The sequence below is a fragment of the Exserohilum turcica genome (genome assembly GCF_000359705.1).
Source record: "Exserohilum turcica Et28A unplaced genomic scaffold SETTUscaffold_5, whole genome shotgun sequence".
Taxonomy (NCBI): domain Eukaryota; kingdom Fungi; phylum Ascomycota; class Dothideomycetes; order Pleosporales; family Pleosporaceae; genus Exserohilum; species Exserohilum turcicum.
In genome coordinates this window covers 1,850,404-1,873,096 of record NW_007360266.1, presented here as the reverse complement: position 1 = coordinate 1,873,096, position 22,693 = coordinate 1,850,404, and the positions used below count along the sequence as shown (strand labels likewise).

Here is a 22,693-nt window from a genome sequence, read left to right as displayed (position 1 = left end):
CTCGGCTAAGCTAATGCGCGATCAGCTCGCCAGCCTTGAGAGGGCTAATGAGGCAGCAATAAAGCGTAGGCAGCGTAGAAAAAAGCGGATACAGAAGCGAGGAGTACTTCAAAGGGAGCTGGAGAGGATCTACTCGCTCAGCGCGAGGCTGATCAGCAGATTGCTCATGAAGAGCGTCAGAGAGGAGAGCGATCAGGTGTTAGCCGCCAGGCTTTGGCGCGCTGTAGTAGGTGCAGAGAGACTGGCCATAACTCGCGTACGTGCAAGAAAGATACTCTAGGTACTGCTTAATCTATTATGTTAATATGTAGTAAAACAACTATATTGTGGTGGAACTACAGGCTTATAGAGGTGCGCAGGTTTGGTGGGGTGCGGCGCTCGCTTGCCTGCGGCGCTCGCTTGCCACATACGTTAAGTGAGAGTAGGCGACACAATACATAACATATGAAGAGGCCGCTCGAGTTCACCAAATTCACTGAGAACATACATCAGATTTTACACACCGCAGACATTTACACCAAATTTTACTATCCTCTTGTTGTTTCGGAACCTCGACACTTATACAGCCTTGTAACAAGTATTATTGGTCAATCATGAGTAGCCAAAACACAAGCATACAGACTACGGGCACCTCCAACGGTAGTACTGTGGCGTCCTCACCTGCTACGTAAGTGTTGCTGTTCATATTGCTATTATATTGTTAACAAAATATAGAGAGCCAAGTCACACCGTCCAGCTCTCCGAAGCAGCACTAAGGGAGCATAACGCCAACGACGCCTTGAACGAGCAACATTGGGCTGCAGAGGAAAAAAGGAGGAAGGAGAGACTGCAACAGGCGGCAAAGGAACTTGGTTTCGAACTTGACGCACTTGGTTTCGAGAGGTGAAGATTGGTATGGATTAATGCTGATGTGGTATCGAACGTCTAACGGATTCTTTCTTGGATGGCTCCAACAATACTCTTCAACCCGGCCAGCCTCGTCTCTCTATCCTCCCCCAGGTACAGACTGGCAACGGGCCAGGCGTGTATTCCGCCTTTTTCTTCCCAACTATCCACTTGTTTGCCTGTTTTCTCTAGTAATGCAATTAAATTTCTGGTTTCTGGCCCGAGCACCTCCTCGCTGCCGTATAAAAAGTACCAGCCCTTGTCTGGTGACGCCTCAGCCCATTTGTCAATATCTTTGCAGTTGCCAGGCGAAACCATTGGGTCGTCTGGAGATACTTTGCTTCCAATGTATTGACGGCCGTATAGCGCCAACGAGGAGCTGTTGAGATAATCCGACGCAGTGTTTCTGTTGTTGCGCGACAATATCGTGACCCACGGGCTGATCATGATTGCGAGTCCAGGCTTTTGGTGACGCAGTTCGGGGTGCTCAGACAGATGAAGCAGGAAGCTCAACATCAATGTCGCGCCGGCAGAGTCTCCACCAACAACAATGCGAGTGGAGGACTGGGCCCAGGATAGTACATACTCATAGCCAGCCACTGTCTCGGAGAGCTGAGTGGGATAAGTCGCATCTGGCACAAGCGTGTATTCTAGGGCAAAGAGTGCCGGATTGCGGTACCCAGCGGCTTTGAGTAGCGCCACCCAGGCTAGCAGGAATTCCATGTAAAAGTAACTACTTCCCATGGAGAAACCGCCCCCGTGACAATAGTAGACGATCACATCAGGCTGTTCTTGTTGATTGTGCACAATCCACACGCCTTTGCAGTTTGGCCGCTTGATGTCGACCCACCGGATGGGGCTGGTGACGAATCCGTGCCGCAACATGCGGAACCTCAGGAATGGAAGTGAAACCTGCTTGGAGAAAAACACCCGGCCTAGGAAGGCGGGCATGTTGGCGAATGCATAGCGGACGCAGCGGATCACGAGGTCCTGGAAGGGTGTGGCCTTTCTCACCCAGGGGCTGCGGTGTTCATAGGGGATCAAGAACCGTTCGCGGATGAACTGGTACGGGATGACAAGCACTTTGAGGGCTATCAGAATCAGCACATCTGGGGATCCATAGGCGTTGATACGGACCAAGTGATGGTAGTTGGGGGAGGAGCCATGTCAAAAGGGGTATGAGGCCAATCTGGATGAGCAATTGCGGCGCGAGGAAGACGAGAAAAGCGAGGCAGTCCAGATAGGACACATGGCTCAGTATCATGTTCGCGACGACGGGTAAGGGTGAAGTCAGCCGGCCTCGCTCTCTGTCCGCGCCATGTCGAGGGACAACGGCGATGACGGCGTCAAAGGGTCCAGCTAAGCCACAAGGGCTTAGCGCCTCAGCCACCCCAAACTCAATGCTTCTGCGCTGACCAGGGCACACGTCACGCCACGGCAAAGCCTTGGGCGCGGAATCCGATTTTGCACTCGAGACATGGTGAAGAGCGAATGCCGCAACACGGGCGCCTTGGGGCGGCGGAATCGCAGCACGTGACCGCCGTTAGTGCCTGCGCGCACAGACCAACCGGTCGGTCGCGACTCTCAGAAAACTTGCGCGACTCACTCAGCTGTCACTACGCAAACACGACGCCAGCGACTGCAATCACCCTCGCCTGCTTGCCTGCGCCTGCGCCTCGAAGGACCGTCTTGCCTGCCGCTTCTTCTGCCCCTCCTTTCGTACGCTATTTTAATGGAATAAAGCCCGGTGGCGACGTCAGTCTCAGTTGTTCGCGCGGCAGCCTTAGCCCCAAGTCGCGAGCTTGCAGAACCTCACCATGGCCAACCCCGCAGCAGACCCCAAGGCAGCGCCGCTTGCCGACGAACTCAAAGAGCTTGCTCTGTAAGCAGCGGGCTGCGATGCATGCATGTCTGGCCATTGCTGACTTGTCCAGATCGCTTCCCACGACCGCCTTTCCCAAGAACTTCTTCTGCGCTCTCTGCAACCAGCTGGCCTTCGACTCGTACAAGCTAATCTGCTGCGCCAAATCAGTCTGCTCATCATGTATGCACCCACTGCGGCCTTCGCTTCGCACGACTCGCGCCCGCTGACATTGGCCCAGGTCAAGCAAACCTCCAGTTCCCCACCACATGCCCGTCGTGTGACCACTCGCCGCTCGAGGCACATTCGTGCATCGTGAACAAGTCGCTCCGCAACACGATGCGCGTATGGCTGCAAAAACAGAAGAAGAAGGAAGAGAACAAGGCTGCGACAAAGCCAGCTACCCCGCCTGTCGAGGTGACACCAGCCGCGCCAGAAGTGCAGCCGGTGGGCGAGGGCGCAGAGAAGCCTGTAGACAGCGTTGAGGAACCGTCCAAGGCGGAGAACGGCGTTGCTGAAGAAGTCGCTGGTTCTGCGGAGAACGCGGAAGAAAGTGGACAGCGCGCCGGCTCTGCCTCGGCCCAACCGAACGAGGTAGGTACCCAGTGTCTTTCATTCTGTTCTCGCGTAAGCATGTTGGATTCGTACGATAAAGAAAGAGGAAAAGAAGAGAAGAAGCCGAAGAGACGCCACGTCTCGAAGAATGCAAAACTCGTTGCCATGCGTGCCAATGACCATGAAGTGTCTCTACTCTACTTGTTGCTGTCACTAACCTAGACCAGGACGGCACCTCTCAAGAGACTGGAGCAGAGCGACGCGGGAGCACCGCCTCTCAGAATGTCTCGAAAAGCACCGACCCTGCAGCAGCAGAGAGCTCCACTGAGGAACAGAACAGCATGAATGGGGCCAATGGCATGACAGGCCCCAACCCCATGATGAACAGCATGCAGGGCCAAATGGGCTTTGGCTTTCCCGCTCAAGGTGGCTTTAACAACGGCATGGGCTGGAGTGGCATGCCCAACATGATGGCCAACGGCAGCTGGAACGGCATGGCTCCTATGGGTATGTTACAACACCAAACATGCTAGCCAGCGAGCCAACGCTAACGTCCATCTAGACTTTAATAACATGAACGGCATGGCGAACGGCATGTACGGCAACTTTGGGGGAAACATGGGCATGGGCATGAACGACATGTCTGCCATGAACATGATGCAGTATGGGGGCGGTTTTGGCAATGGTTGGAATGGCATGGGAGGGGGCTATGGAAACTTCAGCGGGCCCAATCAGATGGGTGGCTATAATCAATCTGGAGCATATCCCGAGATGATGAACCAGTTCCCCAAGAATAATTTCCCAAACCAGAACCAGAATCGTTTCCATGCCAATCAAGGGGGAGCACATCCCCAGCGAAACAACAGGAATGGCAGCCAGGGTGGCTTTGGTTCTAGTTTTCAGGGCGCGAATACCCGTCCGGGCAGTCAAAACGTACGTCCTATCCAACAACTCTCTCGCTCACACCCATATAATCGGGTTGGCAACACTTGGAGAAGCCGAACTGACGCCACTTCTTTCACGCAGCGTGACGGCCAGTCGCCTGACGGAAACGCCGCCTCTGCTCCTGAGGCCAAGGCCGAAGGCGAGCAAGACAAGGCATCCGCAGAGTCCACTGAAGAAGGTAAGGAGAGCGGCGACGCCAGTGCGGCCTCGAATGAAGCGCAAAAGAACGAAGCCAGCGCTGGTCTTGATGCAAGTCAGGCTGCTGGCAATGACACTAATGACACAGGGGACGGTCCTAAAGAAGCAGCACAGGATGGCGGGCTGAAGCCGATTCAGACTGTCGATACGGGCAGTGCAGATATGCAGGATTATGAACAGTCAATGATGGGTAATGGCATGCACGCCGGCATGCCATATGTGCCGGGGATGATGAATCAGTTCCCGGCTCAGCACATGAATGCGCCCTTCAACCCGAGCATGAACATGAACATGAACATGGGATACAATGGAAACTACGGTCCTCGTGGCGGATTCAACAATGGCGCGTATGGCGCTGCGACGGTTCTGACTGGCCAACCTCCGGAGCCCATGGGTGTCGGAGTCAAGGGTGCGCCCACCGGACCACGCGCGATGCGAGAAGGCCGGCCCAACACTGGATTCTCAAGCCGTGTCACCAGCGCCCGGTATGCTCCACCACCTCCTCCGCCTAAGAGCGTTGCATCCGCCCAAGAAGCTGCTCCCAGCAGCCCGCAGCGAAGGGTTCGATCGTAAGTCCATGTTTGCATAGACATCAGCATCCGCTTGGCTGACCATTGTATAGAAAATCTCCCCAACGAGATGATAGTATGCGCGTGAAGGAGCGGTCGCCCACTCGCTCTCGATCCAGGTCGCGAGCGAAAGAGGAAGACAGGGAAGAGCATCGTGAGCGATCGCGTTCCGCAGACCGTCACTCTAAACGTGATGACCGTGGTCGATCAGTCACGCCATTAGATGAGGATTACGACAGCCGCAAAGAGCGCAAACACCACCGCTCATCCCGTTACGACGACCGTGAGCAGGAGTATGATGACCGGCACCGCGACGAGAAGAGCAGCCGCGGTGACCGGACACGGACCGCTTCAGCAGACTCAAGGTACCGCAGCAGTCGCCGTGACAAGGACAAGCATCGCTCGTCGCGCTCGCACCGTGACAGAAGCAGAGATCATAGACGCCGCCACCGCTCCCGATCGCCCCGTCCTGATGACAAGTACGATGACGAGGACGCCTACGTCAATGGCGAGAAGGACTCCGATGGTAGCTCTCGACGCAGGCATAGAAGCCGCGACAAGGATCGGCATCGTGATCGATCGCGCGACCGATCACGTGATAAGGAGCGTGAGCGAGACCGCAAGGACCGCAAAGAGCGAGAGCGAGACCATGACTACGATCGCGAGAAGGACCGTTCACGAGACAAAGACAAGGAGCGCAGGCGTCGCCGCGACCGCGAAGCTGAAGAAGAAGAGCGCGAATACGATGATGACAAGTACCGCTCCTCTCGCCGGAGCCGCAAAGACCGAGACCGTGAGCGTCGCGACTACGACGACCGTGACCGAAAAGAAAAGCCGCCTGCTCAAGAGAAAGAAGAAGACGTTGTTGGCCAGATGATGAAGAAGCGTGCTGTTTCGCCCCCTTTGAATGCACCTACGGGCCCATCAGCAAATGGCTTCAGCATCAAGGGTCGTTCGAAGAATGCCATGGCACCGCCTGCACAGCCTCCTACCGGCCCTCGGGCATTCCAACCCCCGAAAGGCCCAGCTGCTGACCGAAACAAGGACCGCACCAGCGAGGCTCGAGACCACCGTAGAAAGAGCAGCGTCAGCTCTCTTTCCACGCCGCCGACTGGCCCTGCAGCCAAGGAAAAGGACACACAGGACCACTACGCTGCTGAGAGGGAGCGCAACGCCCGCGAGCGCGACAGCCGTGAACGCGTCGAGAAGCCATCTGCCAAGTCCCTGCACGCACGCATCTCTTCCTCATCCTCATCCTCACGCCCCGCCCTCTCCACCAAGCGCTCCCGCGACGACCTCGACGACGAGCCCGCCGTCCCCAAAGGCCCAAAGGCCGACGTCAAGCCCCCGACCGGACCTGCATCACATCGTGACAAGCGCCGCAAGAGCGGCACCACGGGCGACGACAACATTGCGAACCTGTTCACGGCAGGCCTGAGGAAAAACGCAAAAGCAAGGCGTGGCGGCGTCAGAACAGAGGGCGACGTGGAACGAGAAATGATGGAGCGTGAGAAAGAGAGACGGTAGGAAGAGCAAACAAAGGTTCTCTGCTCGAAGAACATTTCTTAACGCACTTACTTATTTAAAATCAAGGCAGAGAGTGAAAGAAACAGAGAGAGAGAGAGAAGATAAAATAACTACTTAGGCAATCCCCCCCCTGCGCACGCGCGTGCAGTGCGAACATGGTGTCTTTCCGTCTTTTTTTCTCTCTCTCTCAGGGGGCTGACTGGATGGGCGTGTGTGTATGTGTATGAGTGAGTAAGTGTGTGAGTGGGCATTTTGCACACAGGGTGTACCCTGTGAGCCATGCGCGGGAACAACGGGAACTTTGTTCTTTTTCTGAGATGATTTTCTTTTTTCTTTCTCTCACTCTCACTTGCTGACCTGTGTTTTTTTGTTTTGTATTATACCCTTCATTGCTAGGAATGGGGCTTTGAGATGAGAGTATGTATGCTGTAATGAGACCTAGGGGACACCACTATATGTATCAATAAGAACCACACATTTAGTCAGAGATGTCGGCGTGCGTTGAAAAATCGTGGTATCATCTTTTTTTTACGTGTTGTTGTGCTATGGCGAAGGGGAGGGGGGGGGGCTATGTATGCACGTTTTACCGTCTGTGGTTCACAAACTCTTTTTGCTCACCTCCGAGCCTGGACGCGACGACAGTGGCCTCCCTGATGGCCTTTGCAACGGAACCACGAACGCCGTCTTCCTCGAGCGACATCAGGCCGCCGATGGTGCAACCGCCAGGGGTTGAAACCTTGTCTTTCAGCACGGCGGGATGCTCGCCGTTGAGTACCAAGCCAGTGGTTCCTCTCATCGTCTGCGCAGCCATCATCTGAGCCTCTGCCCTGGGCAAACCCATGGCGACCGCACCATCCGCCGCCGCCTCAAGCACCAGCGCAAAGAACGCCGGACCAGATCCACACAGAGCAGTCGCAACATCCATGTTCGCAGGCGGAAGCGTGGTGACACGGCCAATGGAGCTGAAGATGAACTCGACCAGCTTCTGCTGCTTCTCGCTGAGCGGAGGATCTGACGTCTGAATCACAGACATGGATTCACCGACAAACGACGCAGTGTTGGGCATGACTCTTACAACCCTGCATGCGCCCTCCGTCTTCTCCGGCCCATCGGGGTACAAGAAAGCCTCGATTTGCTCTCTGGTTACGCCCGCTAAAATACTGACTAGCACTTTGCCCTTGAGCGCCTCCCTCATACCCTCCTCGCCTAGAATCGTCTTGAAGCCGTGGGGCTTGCAGCTTAGCAGCACAATGTCGGCTTGCTGGACACCCTTGAGGTTCTCGTTTGTGAGAGTCTGGAGCGAGAAGTTGTAGTGGCCGAGGGCTTTGCGAACGTTCTCCTCGGCGGGGGCCCACTGGTCGCAGGCGACGAAGTTTGAGAGATTGGGAACGTCTTTGGGTGCGGAAGAGGGGTCGATGGTTGCTTTTGTGCGGGCGGACGCCAGAGACGACATTACGCCGCCCATTATGGCGATGCCCATTGTTCCTAGGTGGTGTGTCAGTGACCTGGAATAGTGGGTATTGAGAATGGATGATCCTTGAGACCGAATATCGTTTGTTTGAGTAGCCACAACTAGTATGGAGTTCTACAGTGTGGTTCGACGGTACTCATAACTTCTTGAACATGACTGCTCATGTGTCATGCGGGGCATTGGAGGATATAGACAGCAAAATATAACATACCTGAGCCGAGAACGGTCAATGTCAAGGGTTTGGATTCCTGTGTGTTCGCCATCTTGAGTGGTATTTCCTGTAACTTCCCTGGGGCAGTGTTTGAGTGAATGCGGAGGATGCTGGCTGGGTGACTTCAACGCGAGATCGGCGGCCTTCCCCACGTTAAGTAAATCCATCTCAAGCTATGACCACCAAGCCGACGGTATGCGCGCCCCAGCTCTCCCAGCTCTCTCCACTTCACACCAAACTGTCGCTAGTTCGCCATACGCCGCCACGGCATACTGCAATAGAAGTAACGAAACATTCTAACCCGGATACTCGTCGCGGAATAACTGCCCGCCATGGCCGATCCATTTGAAGTACGTCAGCGCTTCACGACACTCCTCGCGCACCTCAGCGCATCGCATACGTCCCTGCAAAAGGCCGCTCTGTACGCGTTAAAAAACCGAGAAATGGACGAGGACCTGCATTCTTGTATTCTCGAGCAGCTCGAACGCAACAATATGAATACGCGCGCGAACATCATGTTCTTCATCGAGTGTCTATGCGAATACGCCGTCAAAGAGAACAACGCGGGAGACAGCAGCGCAATGGGCTACGTGCGCATGCTCCAGCGCGATATTCTGGCAGTGGTAGAATGTGTGGTGGGCGAGGAGGGTGCAAACATCCGCGTTGTGCGTAAAGTGCTTAAGACGCTAGAGAATCTGCGTATCCTCATGCGGGAAACGGTGCAGGAGCTGGAGGCTGTGCTCAAGTCAAGAGAAGTAGCGCACCCGTTCATGGCAACGGATGCCGCGGGAGATAGTAAGAATAGTCCGGCGCCGACCGGTAAGAATGGCGGACAGCGTATGGATAAGCGCCAGATCGAGCAGAGGATAGAGGAGGACAGGGAGAGGCACAAACGGCTCAGAGAGAGTATTTGGGCTGTTCCGGGCGAGGGGTATGAAGAGTTGGACAAGCTGTGGGAGGAATCAAGCGATATTAATGAGGATGATTATACTACGGCGAGGGAGGACGCAGAAGAGAGGAAAAAGGTCATTGCGTATGGTTAGGATCCAAGCAGGGATGAGGAGAGGATGTTGGAAAGGGTGAAGAATGGCGCTAGTATTGCAGCCGAAGATGCTGCTTTCAATACCGCTGGTGCTGGAGAGCAGCCTGTAAAATGCAGGCACAGCGGGCATGCGTGGACTGTTTAGCATGGTGAATAGACGGGTTTGGAAGGCGTTCACAGGTGGATATGGATGGATATCACAACATCAGTCAGGCGTTACGGTGGAGAGATACCACGGGCTGTCTTACGACACCCCATTGTTATTGGAGTTTTGAGATATACTGAATACATCCATCATCATTCCAAACATATCTGTACACGCCCACGCGCAATGCTATGATACAGTGTCCGTCTCTTGTTCCAAACCATCGCCTTTTGCTTTTGTATCTCTACTCCAAGACAACAGTAGCACCGAGCGCCTTGAGCGTCTCAACAATCTTCTCTGCCTCCTCCTTGGGCACACCCTCCTTCATCACCTTTGGCGCACTTTCGACAAACTTCTTGCTGTCCACCAAACTCAGGCCGAGCATGGCCTTGACCTCCTTGATCACCTTGGGCTTCGCGGCCGGGTCGAACTTCTCGAGCTTGACGTTGAAGAGCGTCTTTTCTTGGGCTGCGGGCGCGGCTTCCTCCTCCTCGACAGGGGCAGCGGCGGCGGCGGGGCCAGCGCCTCCTGGGCCAGTAACAAAGCCGCCCATGGGCATGTCGGGGATATTCAGCCGGGTCTGTGGGTGGTCATCAGCATGAAGTTCTTAGTGAACTGGCAATAAATTAAGCAGCTAGCTTCCAAGCTGAGTACAGCAGACCCTTCTCGTTCTAGCAGCATCATCCCACTTCTTCAAATATCCATGCATGCCTTAACAAGGAATTCGTTTCGCCCCGGACCTGCAATTGCTTTCCCCCGCCTCAATTTCCGAGTTTCTCCATACCTTCAGGGTTGACACCAGATCCGCAGTCTCCAGCAGAGTCAATTGGCTAATCTGGTCGACAATGGTGGCAATCTTGGGGTTTGTGGGAGCGGCCGAATCCGATTGCCATCTCCGCTGTATCCTCTGCTGTGTGGCGCCAATCGTCGGCCGTACGTATGCGGTCTGCTTAGCGGTGCAGATACAGCGCCTGAGAGCGCGGGATGCTGGTGCTGCCATTGTGCTGCCGAGGGACGCAAAGGGTCGATGATGGGTGTACGTTGTAGTCGTGCTCTGCCATCATGAGATTTTGCGGAGCGGATTACGCCGAATCGGGTTACTGCCTTGGCGCTGGCAGAGGATCCGCAAAAAAGTTAGAGAACTTCGAGGCACGCAAACCTCACACGCCACAACACCCACCTTTGTGGCATAATCAAGCGTCGAAACTATGGGAAGGCGCCCCGAAAGCCAAACACGACACAGTCCTTACAGAAATGGAAGGAATCAATAAACGCAGTGCCGGTAAAACGGTCAATATCAACGCGCTCGCCACGGAAGCGCTCAAGCCTGGCTCGACCGACGAGATTTTCGTTCAACATGGTGGATTGTTCGCAGAGCTGTGCGCGCGCTGGATACAGTCTGGCGCAGAGACCGAGGCCAAGGTCGCAGCTTTTGGACGAATTTTACCGCTTGCGCCTCATCTTGCCGAGCACGTGGAGCGGTTTCTAGAGCATAATTCGAATTCGTCCATAATTGGATCCCAAACTGCGGCAACTTCAGAAGCACCCACGCTCACTTTGCGCGATTCGGATCTAATCGAAGTACTGCTTGGAACCTTTCGACTCGTCAGCTATGATTGCAGGAACTTCTCTCACTATGTGCGGCCGCGCGTTTTGGAGAGTTTGTTCCGGCATTCGAATCAGGTTGTGCGATATGTGGCTGTGCGAATTTTTTGTTTGTACATTCATGCAGCAGACTACGCGACGCAAGAGAAGGTCAAGAGGATTGTAGGAGACGGAGACATTGAAGGACTCTGGGAAGGACGCCAAATCGACTACCGTTTCCTGTCATTATGGGAAGAAAAGAGATGGAAGGATCTCCAGTCAAATCTGCACCAGGAAAACGCAAGCGCCACAACGGATTCTGTATCCACAGACCAAGAACTATCTCCTTACACCGTCAATGTCAGTGGCGTCCTTTTGCCCCGACTAGATGGAGAGCCCTCGAAGGAAAGGCCTTCTGAACTCGTCCCGACAGCTACCACAGAAGAAAACCTGAAGAACATCGCCCATGGACTTCTCCAGCCCAGCCCAATCTTGCTCACTGGTCTTGCTGGATCTGGAAAAACTCTACTTACCCGGCATTTTGCCTGGCAGCTAAACAAGCTTGAGAAGATGGTTACTCTTCATCTGAACGAGCAGAGCGATGCGAAGCTTCTGATTGGAATGTATACTACCGGGACAAAACCGGGGACATTCAGCTGGCGAGCAGGTGTTTTGACTACGGCTGTTCGAGAAGGGAGGTGGATCTTCATTGAAGATTTAGATCGAGCGCCCAACGAGGTCATCAGCACACTCCTGCCACTGATAGAGCGCGGTGAGTTGCTCATTCCCAGCCGAGGGGAGACTATTCGAGCAGCGCGGGGGTTCCGCATCATTGCAACCATGCGAAGCGCACTGAATCCGCGAGGCCAGGAGATAATACCGCGCCAAAACATGATTGGAAATCGATTCTGGAACTACATCACAGTAAAAATGCCCTCACTAGATGAGTTCAGGCACATCATCCATGCAAAATACCCAATATTACAAAAGCACCTACCTGGTATCATGCAGGTTTATGCGCGGCTACTAGAACTTTACTCGGACGCAAAGTTTTCATCTGAGAATGGCACGTCGCTTCGGGCCATGACGCCAAGAGACCTGTTGAAGTGGTGCGATCGCATAGCTGTCCTCCTCGAACAGGCCGGCTCGTTTAGCGCTGCCCAGAAAGACGACATCTTCATGGAGGCCTTCGATTGCTTTGCGGGAAGTTTACGGAGCGAGACTGCACGCCAGACGGTGATGACCTGTGTAGCTGAAGAGCTGCATATTGATCCCCAGCGACGCGATCATCTGCTGAAGAATCGCGAGGTAAAACTTCACCTGCCTTCAAAGACAACGGCTTCTGGCACCATTCAAATAGGCCGCGCGAGATTGTCGAAGCACAAATCATCAAAAAAGACAACGACAGGGCGACCATTTTCGACCAACGACTACACCTTACGATTGCTAGAAAAGGTGGCCGTGGCAGTCGACCGTCAAGAGCCACTTCTTCTTGTCGGTGAGACAGGTACTGGAAAGACAACATGCATCCAATATCTAGCCGAGCAGCTGGGCCGTAAGCTTGTTGCATTCAATTTGTCCCAGCAAAGTGAAAGCGGTGACCTACTCGGTGGCTTCAAACCAGTCAATGTTCGCAGTCTCGTTATTCCGCTTAAAGACGAGTTCGATGAAATCTTTGACACGACTTTCTCCCGAAAAAAGAACCTGCGCTTTCTCGAAATGCTCGGCAAGCGTGTAGCAAAGGGTGAATGGAACCGTGTTTGTACACTTTGGCGCGAGGCATTGAAAATGGTGGATGCAGCCCGAAAATCACACGAGTCGCAAACCTCGTCCCCAGATCCTGAAGGTGGTCAGCCCAAGAAGAAGCGGAAGACTGATTCCTTACTGGCCAACTTCCCTACCGCGCGGTGGGAAAAGTTTGCAGCGGACTTGCAAAATCTAGAAGCTCAGCTCGCAAGTGGCTCGGAGGCATTTGCCTTCTCTTTCCTGGAAGGCAACATCGTGAAAGCAGTGAGAAATGGCGACTGGGTGCTTCTTGACGAAATCAACTTGGCTTCTTCGGACACATTGGAAGCACTTACAGATCTGTTGGGTGGTGGTCCAGATGGCAATCCGTCCATTCTGTTGACTGAAACTGGCAACGTCGAACGAGTGGTTGCGCACCCTAACTTCAGAGTATTCGCAGCGATGAACCCAGCGACAGATGTGGGAAAGAAAGATCTACCACCTGGAATTCGATCAAGATTCACCGAATTATACGTCGAAAGTCCGGACGGAGACGAGAAGAGCTTACGCAACATCGTGGAGAAGTACTTGGGCGGCGATGGTACAGACCCAGCTATTGTTCGAGTTGCACGCGACGTCACCAGCCTCTATCTGGAGATCCAGAAACTTGCCAAAGCCAATATGCTTGTGGATGGTGCAGACCAGAAGGCTCACTTCAGCTTACGTACCTTGACACGAACATTGTCTTACGCTCGTGACATTGCCCCGTTGTGTACTGTTCGAAGAGCGCTATATGAAGGCTTCCATATGAGCTTCTTGACATTTCTGGACAAAGCCTCAGAAGACCTCGTTGCTCCACTCATTACCAAGCACCTCTTCCCACAGAAAGCATCCATGAAGGCTGAGCTTGGTAAGCCACTTCAGCAGCCGGCTGATGGCCGAGAGTACGTCAAGCAGGGCCACTATTGGCTTCGTCAAGGCGCACACCAAGTTGAGGACTATTCCCATTACATCATCACGCCGTTTGTGCAGCGAAACATGAACAACCTCATTCGAGCAGCTTCGACACGGAAGTACCCAGTACTGATTCAGGGACCTACATCATCTGGTAAAACGAGTATGATTGAGTATCTCGCGAAGCGATCTGGCAACAAGTTTGTTCGCATCAACAACCACGAACACACCGACTTGCAAGAATATCTGGGCTCTTACATCTCTGGCCCTGATGGTAAGCTCATATTCCAAGAAGGTATTCTTGTACGGGCTCTGCGGGAAGGCCACTGGATAGTCCTGGATGAACTGAACTTGGCACCTACGGACGTTCTTGAAGCGCTGAACCGTCTTCTTGATGACAATCGAGAGCTTTTGATTCCAGAAACACAAGAAGTCATTCGACCTCATGATGACTTCATGCTGTTCGCTACGCAAAATCCGGCAGGTCTTTATGGTGGCCGTAAAGTGCTATCTCGTGCCTTCCGCAATCGTTTCCTAGAACTGCATTTCGACGATATCCCAGTGGATGAGCTCACTGAAATTTTGCATCGCCGTACCATGATCCCTGAGACGTGGTGCAAGCGCATTGTCAAGGTTTACCGCGAACTCTCCACACTCCGCCAGGAGAATCGTATCTTCGAGCAAAAAAGTTTCGCGACGCTTCGAGATTTGTTCAGATGGGCACAGCGAAAAGCAGACACAATTCAAGACCTTGCAAATAACGGATACATGCTGCTTGCTGAGCGTGTGCGTAAAGAAGAAGAGCGAGTTGCAGTCAAGAAGATCCTGGAAACCGTGATGAGCGAGAGAGGCCCCAAGGTGGCGATCGACGAAGACGAGATGTTCAGTGCGGATAGCTTGTCAAAGATGGAAGGCTTCAGCCAGGGAGCAGCTATTGATAACACCAATGTGGTGTGGACCCGCGCGATGCGTAGGCTCTCTGTCCTGGTGGCGCAAGCGCTTCGCAACAAGGAGCCGGTTCTGCTCATTGGAGAAACTGGATGCGGAAAGACGACTGTCTGTCAGCTACTCGCAGATCAGTTCAACAACCAGCTTCATGTTGTCAATGCTCATCAGAACACCGAGACGGGTGATTTGATTGGTGCACAGCGTCCCATCCGAAATCGGGCTGCCATTGAAGACTTGGTCAAAGATCAGGTGCTCGAAGCGCTTGCCAATGTCCCCCGCGACAACCTTCAGCATGACCCAAACTCATTGGGATACGATGACTTGTTGTCGTTATATGACAGTATCATCAAAAGCCTGCCCGATGCAGTTCCCGATGAAGCCCAGAAGAGCATACTCATCCACCGTGCTAAAGCTGGTGCATTGTTCGAGTGGGCGGACGGTAGCTTAGTGCATGCAATGAAGCAAGGCCACTACTTCCTTCTTGACGAGATTTCGCTGGCCGACGACTCTGTACTTGAACGCTTGAACAGTGTCCTGGAGCCGTCACGTACAATTCTGCTTGCTGAGAAGGGACCTACAGACTCTCTGATCACGGCAAACGATGGCTTCCAATTCCTCGCGACCATGAATCCCGGTGGAGACTACGGAAAGAAGGAGCTCTCGCCAGCGCTGCGCAATCGTTTCACTGAAATCTGGGTTCCCGCAATGTCTGATCTCGATGATATTCTCGAGATTGTGCGATCCAAGCTGAAGCCCGAATTGGTGCATCATGCCGGAGTCATTGTATCATTCTCGCAGTGGTTTAACGACAAGTACAATACCTCGGTCGCTTCCTCCATATCCATCCGTGATACTCTGGCATGGGCTTCGTTCGTCAACAATTCGACTCATCATGATCCCATCTTTGGTATCGTGCACGGCGCTGCGATGGTATTCATTGACACTCTAGGTGCCAACCCTGCTGGGCTTCTAGCAATTTCTGCATCTACGATTGAAGCTGAGAAGAAAGCATGCCTTCATCATCTTAGCAAGCTCCTCGGAAAAGATGTCGCTCCCATGTACTTTGGTACGATTGACATCTCGAACACAGACGAGACCTTTCAATTAGGCGCCTTCTCCATCCCGAAGTTCTCATCAGCAGCGTCACAAGCGTCCAACTTTGCGCTTGAAGCTCCAACTACACGCTCTAACGCCATGCGAGTGGTACGCGCTCTGCAATTGCCCAAGCCAATTTTACTGGAAGGAAATCCCGGTGTGGGCAAAACTACACTTGTAACCGCACTCGCGAAGGCCATTGGAAAACCATTGACACGTCTCAATTTATCTGAGCAGACGGATCTGATGGATCTTTTTGGGTCCGACGTGCCAGTAGAAGGCGGCGCAGCGGGTACGTTTGCCTGGCGTGATGCACCTTTCCTCAAAGCGATGAAGAGCGGCGATTGGGTTCTACTGGATGAGATGAATCTTGCATCGCAGTCGGTGCTTGAAGGTCTCAACGCTGTGCTCGATCATCGTGGTGAGGTTTACATCTCTGAACTGGACCAGACATTTCACAAACACAAAGAGTTCAGAGTTTTCGCGGCACAGAACCCGCATCACCAAGGTGGTGGTCGCAAAGGTCTCCCAGCATCTTTTGTCAACCGATTTACAGTTGTGTACGCCGACGTCTTTCGACCAGAAGATCTGACGCTCATTTGTGAGAAGATCTTCCCAAGCATTGAAAAGGAAGAGGTTACCAAGCTCATTCGATTCGTTGCTGAGTTGGACGAACAAGTCGTCAATCGCCGCGCTTTTGGCAATCTCGGTGCACCATGGGAGTTCAACTTGCGAGATACACTGCGCTGGCTGCAGCTCCTTGCCGGGACCGAATTTCCTGGCTCAGCACGGGACTTCCTTGACATTATCTTCCTGCAGCGCTTCCGTGCCGAAAGCGATCGCAGTCGACTTCTCAAGCTATTTGAGAACCAATACGGTGCACACGACTCTCGCATGAGCCTATTTCACAGCTTGAGTACCAACGCAGTCCAAGTTGGCCTTGGTTTGCTTCCTCGCGACATGGCTGTAACGCGTCCAGATGCTGTATCAGCACTCAAAGTCCCGCAGCTCGGACCCATGGAAGCGCTCGTGGTTAGTGTCAAGCAAAACTGGCCAGTCATCATCGTTGGTCCTCCCGGCTCAGGCAAGACCGCTATGATCAATCAGCTGGCAAGCTATGTTGGCACTGACTTGGTTACGTTCTCCATGAACGCAGATGTGGATGCAATGGATCTTGTCGGCGGATACGAGCAGGTTGACGCAATGCGGGAAGTACATCAGTGTCTTCAGAAGGTGGAAGCGGTCATACGGAGACATATCGCAGTATCCGAGCAGCCGGCACGGACACACATCGAGCTTCTTGAGCTCCTGCAGGCTCAGTCAGTCATCCTTACTAGCGATAACATGCGCCCAATTCTCGATCTGCTTGCAAGTATTGATGCTGAAGGAGCTGAAATAGCTCAAAGCTTACAGAATTCGCTTCAATCTTCGAATGAGCAGATCGATGGCGCTCGTTTCCAATGGGTCGATGGAATCCTGATTCGCGCACTTGAGCAAGGAAAATGGCTGGTTCTAGACAACGCCAACCTATGTTCAAGTGCTGTCTTAGATCGCCTGAATTCTCTTCTCGAACCCAATGGCTATCTTTCCATCAACGAGCATTCCACTGCTGATGGTGAGGCCCGCATCGTCCGACCACATCCGAACTTCCGCATTTTTATGACCATGGACTCGAAGTACGGGGAACTCTCTAGAGCCATGCGTAACAGAGCTGTCGAGATATGCCTACTTGAGCCAGGACATGAAACTGATCAGGCACATACACCAGCCGTGCAATACGCCCTTGACTCCACCAGTTATCGCTTCCGCAGCTTTCAAGGTCATGAAGATCATCTCTCAATGACGCTGCAACATCAATTTGAGAGCTTGAGTGTGCAGGATAATGATTTGCTAGAGAGCTTTACACGCCAAGTTCGACAAGGTCTCGTGTCCGGCGTACAGACTCAGATGAATGGTGTCAGTGGCCATGGCCCAATGCAGCTAGAGCCTGCAACATCGACAGCACGACTGGAAGATGCAGTTACACATTTTGCTCACTTCCTCAAGAATTCGTGGGCAGCGCGTGCTCAATCGGTTTCAACTCGACTTGGGACAGATGCTTTGGCCCAGCTCGTTCCATTCCATCCATTAGTCAACGAGCTGTTTGTCAGTCGCACTGAGTCATCTCAAGTTTTGAGTAAATTCGGTGCTTCGGTCTATGAATTGATGCTTGACCTGTACAACATGCAGAAGGCAATCCAAAACTTGCCATCCGCGCGATTTGAGCGGCGCAAGGAAAAACAAAAGCTGCCTGCTTTTCTGCATAGTTACTGTCAAGGTCTGGGTAAACTCATAGATGGATTCTGGCAAGAATTTCAGCACGATCAGCTACTTGATCTCTCATTCCTCCAGCCATTACGGAAAATGTTCTGGGCTTTCCATTCACTCGCAAATTCTTCGACATTCGATCGCGCAACCTTCCAGACATATCTTAAAATGTTGGCGTCTGTAATCCCCACATCTGGACCATCTTCTCCTATTACCCAAACCTTTTCTTCGACTCTGTCCAAGCAGGTCAATGCGTTCGGATCCGACGTTCAATTGACAACTGGGTTAGGCATGGAACGTATCTGGCGTGTGTTCAAGCCGTTGACACCCAAAAATCAGAGCCAGCTCGCAGCTATCCTCGAGCTTGAAGCTCTGGCTGATAGGTTCGATGCTATCATGTGGCAATCGACTTTGCGTGTAGATGAGATGATCCAGATCCGCGAACGTATCGCCAGTTCCCTGGACCTAGTTCGACGAGATCAAGCGGATGCTACAGAGCTCATCACTGCTCTCAGTGCAGCGATGCAAGAGCTGGAGCAAGGCATTGGCGAAGACAACCTGGTCATCACACCCTACTTTGAAGATGAGTTTGAAGGACTATGTCAATTCTTGGACGTCGTATCTCTTGATGGATCGACCGCGCAAGACGCACTGCCCACTGCCGCCGTCTTATCTACGCGAGCCAAGTCATCTCTTTTTGCCAGAAGACCCACAAAGTTCTCTCACACGATACATGGAAAATCTCAGGATGCAGCTGAACAGTTTGCGAAAATCTATCGACACCTCGGCCTCACGCGTCAGTCGGCAAATGCGATGATACTCCACAGCCGATTCCACATCTCAGTACTTGGAAAGCTGCATGGTGCCGATGAGGTACAGCTCGCACAATTGGACCGTTTTGAATCAGAGTTACAGGTGCTATCGCAGCAAATGTCGCTCGATGCGGGTCACATGACCCACCACCAGGCTGATGCCCTGCAAGCTCTTTATAGAAGCATTTACGATCAGCTGATTGCTTCTCATACTGGAGAGATTTTCCAAGCTGTAACCAAGGGTCACATCGAGTTCCAACCGGATGTTACTGTTCATGACACCTATCGATCAACCTTACAGACTGGCGTCGCGTCATGTGCTCAAGCTATGGAATCTTCAATTGGTGCAACGGCGTGGATACAACTAGGACTGTTTGGTTTGCAGTTGTATGTCCCCAACTATCCACATGACCCTGCCCTTCGACCAATGATTGAGCGCAAGATGTTCAATGTCGAGAAGGATACATTGCTAAACGCATTGAATGCTTTGAGACAATTCCAAATTGACTTTACTGGCCAGGACACCAGTCTCCACATCCGACAGATTGAGGAGACGATTAACAACATGGGCCAAGAACCACCTGTACCAGCTATCGTACGCCCTGAAAGTTCGGAGCTTGACAGCCTGCAAGGCGAGTTTACAAACCTGCTCAGCACCATACAGCCTCTTCTCAACAACTCAATGTCGGTGCATGAAGCAGCTCGTGACCAAACCTTGCAGCAAAACCTTGTTCGTATCGTTCAACGCTTGTCTGAAGGGTACAGATCGTACGACGACATCACAGACACTGCAGTTGGGTTCCTTGTTTGTCTTCAAATTGGTCTGATTCTTGGTCAAGTGGAAGAGGATCAACAATCACATAGTGCGGTCAGAAACAGCCTGGCATATCTGTCTTCAAAGACGCCCTTCTTTGGACGTTCACGTCCGTTGGAGAGACCAGAGTTGCTCCTGATGTCAGTTGAGGAGGATCTAGGCCAGCCAAACCATGCCGTTGATTTGAGGTGGCATACACTCCACTCGATGCTCTTTTTCAAGAGCACGGACCCTAAGACTATGACTATTCCAACGGCCAGGAACTTACTGAACGACTTGTTCGCCAGTCTGTACGGTGATTGGAAGACGAAGCTGCTCCAAGATCAGGAGAAAGAAGCCAAGAATTCAAGCTTGTACACATACCGAGGCATGGATGACGATACGGAAGAAGAAGACCCAACTCTTCTCCCCAATTACGAAGCGGATCAAGAAAACCACGATAAGCCACCGAAACTACCGTCAAACTCCCGAGATTATGCAATTCGACTTGCAGACATCCATGCAGAGCTTTTCATTGATGGAAAGAACGCTCCAGACTCCATCAAAGCCTTGCTAGAGTGGTGTGCCGCTGAGCTGAATCGTGTTTCGGATGGCAGAAGTCATGGTAGTAAGCATGAGGATGCGCTACCAACAATCTACCTGGAGCTGGAGAAGAAGGTCAATGCTTTGTCCTCAAGTTCCGCAGGAAGACACTACAACTTCTACTTCGATTCCAACCTTTCGGAAGCCAAGCGATTCATTGCACTCATACATTGCATTCAATCTCGCTACCGCCAGATCCGAAGTGTATGGCCTGAGCACGCTACCCTGTCGGAAGTCCTGCGCACATGCGACGAAGCTCTTGAATTCCGACATGTTGACCCTGTGGCTAAGTTCATCACTAAAGCTGAGAAGCTCCATGCCTATATGCATGAGTGGCAGACGGTCGCTAGCAAAGAGTACAGCGCCGCGAATCTGTACGATGATCTCACAAAGCTCCTTGTTAGCTGGCGAGAGCTTGAGCTCACTACTTGGGCAAGGCTCTTTGACATGGAAGAGGACAAGTACCGTAATGACGCTAAGAGCTGGTTTTGTGTGGCATACGAAACGATCATTGCTGCATCAGAAAGTATCCAGACCGAGAAGAGCCTACAAGTTCATTCAAAGGAGCTGCTCAAATTGTTGGAAGGCTTCCTTGAGACAACTACACTGGGTCAGTTCGAACAGCGTATCAAGCTCCTGCAGCAGCTTCGTCAACATGCATTTATGCGTATGGAAGATGTGAACGCCTTTCAGACCGTTTACGCCTCGCTCGACAATTTCCTCGCCTATTACTCGCGCTTCGAGAAGCCTGTGCATGAAACGATTGCGAAGGGCCGAGAGGGACTGGAAAAACAGATTGCCGATGTGATCAAGCTGGCAAGCTGGAAAGACACGAACATTGAGGTGTTGAAGCAGAGTGCAAAGGCCAATCATCGAAAACTCACCAAGCTGGTCCGCAAGTTCAGGGCATTGCTCAACCAACCAGTATCTGGTATTACCAGAGCTGGCTTACCAGAGGAGACACACCCTTTACAAGACATCTCGATAGCGAGAGTGAGCACATCAGTCAACCCTGCAGCGCTTCAACTTTGTGAAAGCAGCGTACCGGGATGGGCGGAACGACCTGCGCGCTTCAAAAATTTGGACGTCACCTCTTCGATGATGCGCAATCTGATCACTCCGAAGGCGGATTCTGTTGACGGCGCTTCATACATCAGCGAATTCATTGGCGAACTGTCAACTTCCATCGTTGAACTTCAAAAAGCCACGCCCACCACGCTGACCGAAGAGAACAAGGCATCCGTGCAGCATCTCAAAACACAGAAACGGAAGCTCTACGCCGATACCATGAAAGAGCTACGACAGATGGGCATCAACTCTAACTTGAGCGTGGATACACTGGCAAAGCAAGACGAACTGTCGACGATTCTTTCTACAATGCCACTGGTTCAGTGTGACCAAGGTGTCGGACATGCAGCAGAGTATCATCTACACAAAGCTCTCAATGCTATGCCACAAGTCCGTGCAGTGACCAGGGAGCACTCTGCTGATCTGACTCCAAACGATGTTGCAAGAAGTATCGGATATTTGGAGGGCTTACTGCATGCTACGGTTCGACAAAGAGCAGTATTGAGCAAAGCTTCGCAAAGCCTGAGGCAGATCTGTATGCCACTGTCGGTGGTTGCAGAGCTAAGCAACCCTAATCTTGGTGACCTTTCATGGGTTCACGAACAACATATAGAAGCTACTGTCTTCACACAAACCCAGTTGCGATGGCTTTCGGCGATGCTAAAGACCGGTACTGACATCGTGAATGCGCAAGCCAAGCTGGGAAAGACAAACGAGCTCGACCTCTTGATCCGACAGATGATAGAACGGACCGCCAGGACCTCTGAGCTTGCAGATATGCACGACCAACTTCCAAAGCTGCCACCCAACCTCCAATCCTCGTCTCATGAAGCTTTAAGCAATTCCGTCAATACACACCTGTCGGACCTTCGTGATACGTTCCAAGGATGGATTGCTGAGAGCGACGTGGCAAGACCAGTGCTTCGACATATCGAACCATTCCTCTTCACCTATCCTGCAATCAACACTGCTCCCTTTTCTAAGAAACTACAGATCACATTAGACGGACATGTGAAGGATGTATTTTCTTCTCTCGACCTCATTCTAGGATCGATGCAGGATGTCGAGGCTGCGATACAGGCTATTCCCACTTCCACAGATGACGCATCCTGGCTTGTCAAGGAAGAGCAAGCACTTTCTGCTGCGCTCAGTGCTTTACATGCCCCACAAATCTGTGAAGCACTAACTTCCCTACTCGACAAGATGCAATATCTCAACGAAAATGCCAATCTGAGGGCTATGGCTGCTCTAATCTCCTCCGTTAAGCCTATCCTGGAGCAGTATGTGGCATCGCACAAGTACATTCTCGGTCGCTTCGATGCGCTGCATGCATCGACGGCAAATCTGCTACATCGTTTGTCAAAATCTTTCATACAAGTCGGAACACAGGGCTTC

At 52.4% G+C, this 22,693-nt stretch overlaps 7 protein-coding genes across 7 annotated transcripts; 3 read left to right on the top strand and 4 right to left on the bottom strand.

The window, feature by feature from the left end:
- Positions 1 to 593: 593 nt before the first annotated feature.
- SETTUDRAFT_22210 (uncharacterized protein) lies at positions 594 to 886 on the top strand (the record flags this gene model as incomplete). Its single annotated transcript, XM_008030556.1, has 2 exons — positions 594 to 667; positions 715 to 886. 2 exons carry the CDS (start codon positions 594 to 596, stop codon positions 884 to 886), a joined length of 246 nt encoding a protein of 81 aa, XP_008028747.1.
- Positions 887 to 2,036, bottom strand: SETTUDRAFT_180633 (uncharacterized protein). The gene is made up of 2 exons (XM_008031018.1): positions 2,023 to 2,036; positions 887 to 1,967 (listed from the first exon to the last, which is right to left on the bottom strand). The coding sequence occupies exon 2, from the start codon at positions 1,834 to 1,836 to the stop codon at positions 925 to 927; it is 912 nt and encodes a 303-aa protein (XP_008029209.1). The 5' UTR covers positions 1,837 to 1,967; positions 2,023 to 2,036; the 3' UTR covers positions 887 to 924.
- A 503-nt stretch (positions 2,037 to 2,539) lies between these two features.
- SETTUDRAFT_120337 (uncharacterized protein) lies at positions 2,540 to 7,012 on the top strand. The gene is made up of 7 exons (XM_008031017.1): positions 2,540 to 2,767; positions 2,820 to 2,929; positions 2,988 to 3,340; positions 3,529 to 3,808; positions 3,864 to 4,234; positions 4,328 to 5,013; positions 5,067 to 7,012. Exons 1-7 carry the CDS (start codon positions 2,703 to 2,705, stop codon positions 6,538 to 6,540), a joined length of 3,339 nt encoding a protein of 1,112 aa, XP_008029208.1. The 5' UTR covers positions 2,540 to 2,702; the 3' UTR covers positions 6,541 to 7,012.
- Positions 7,013 to 7,044: 32 nt separating this feature from the next.
- SETTUDRAFT_140120 (uncharacterized protein) lies at positions 7,045 to 8,274 on the bottom strand (the record flags this gene model as incomplete). The annotated part of the gene is made up of 2 exons (XM_008031016.1): positions 7,045 to 8,025; positions 8,223 to 8,274. 2 exons carry the CDS (start codon positions 8,272 to 8,274, stop codon positions 7,124 to 7,126), a joined length of 954 nt encoding a protein of 317 aa, XP_008029207.1. The 3' UTR covers positions 7,045 to 7,123.
- A 280-nt stretch (positions 8,275 to 8,554) lies between these two features.
- Positions 8,555 to 9,265, top strand: SETTUDRAFT_94736 (uncharacterized protein; the record flags this gene model as incomplete). Its single annotated transcript, XM_008031015.1, has 1 exon — positions 8,555 to 9,265. One exon carries the CDS (start codon positions 8,555 to 8,557, stop codon positions 9,263 to 9,265), a length of 711 nt encoding a protein of 236 aa, XP_008029206.1.
- SETTUDRAFT_164853 (uncharacterized protein) lies at positions 9,261 to 10,419 on the bottom strand. The gene is made up of 2 exons (XM_008031014.1): positions 10,194 to 10,419; positions 9,261 to 9,989 (listed from the first exon to the last, which is right to left on the bottom strand). The coding sequence occupies exons 1-2, from the start codon at positions 10,407 to 10,409 to the stop codon at positions 9,654 to 9,656; spliced, it is 552 nt and encodes a 183-aa protein (XP_008029205.1). The 5' UTR covers positions 10,410 to 10,419; the 3' UTR covers positions 9,261 to 9,653.
- A 5,301-nt stretch (positions 10,420 to 15,720) lies between these two features.
- SETTUDRAFT_95224 (uncharacterized protein) lies at positions 15,721 to 16,047 on the bottom strand (the record flags this gene model as incomplete). Its single annotated transcript, XM_008031013.1, has 1 exon — positions 15,721 to 16,047. A coding segment is annotated over one exon (327 nt), but the record flags the coding sequence as incomplete, so codon positions are not given.
- Between the last annotated feature and the right edge of the window lie 6,646 nt (positions 16,048 to 22,693).

Coding starts and splice junctions, on each gene's coding strand:
- SETTUDRAFT_180633 (XM_008031018.1), bottom strand. CDS start 1,836: ATGCCCGCCTTCCTAGGCCGGGTGTTTTTCTCCAAGCAGGTTTCACTT.
- SETTUDRAFT_120337 (XM_008031017.1), top strand. CDS start 2,703: ATGGCCAACCCCGCAGCAGACCCCAAGGCAGCGCCGCTTGCCGACGAA. Junction 2,930..2,987: donor CAAATCAGTCTGCTCATCAT/GTATGCACCCAC, acceptor ACATTGGCCCAG/GTCAAGCAAACCTCCAGTTC. Junction 3,809..3,863: donor GAACGGCATGGCTCCTATGG/GTATGTTACAAC, acceptor ACGTCCATCTAG/ACTTTAATAACATGAACGGC.
- SETTUDRAFT_164853 (XM_008031014.1), bottom strand. CDS start 10,409: ATGGCAGCACCAGCATCCCGCGCTCTCAGGCGCTGTATCTGCACCGCT. Junction 9,990..10,193: donor ATCTGGTGTCAACCCTGAAG/GTATGGAGAAAC, acceptor GACCACCCACAG/ACCCGGCTGAATATCCCCGA.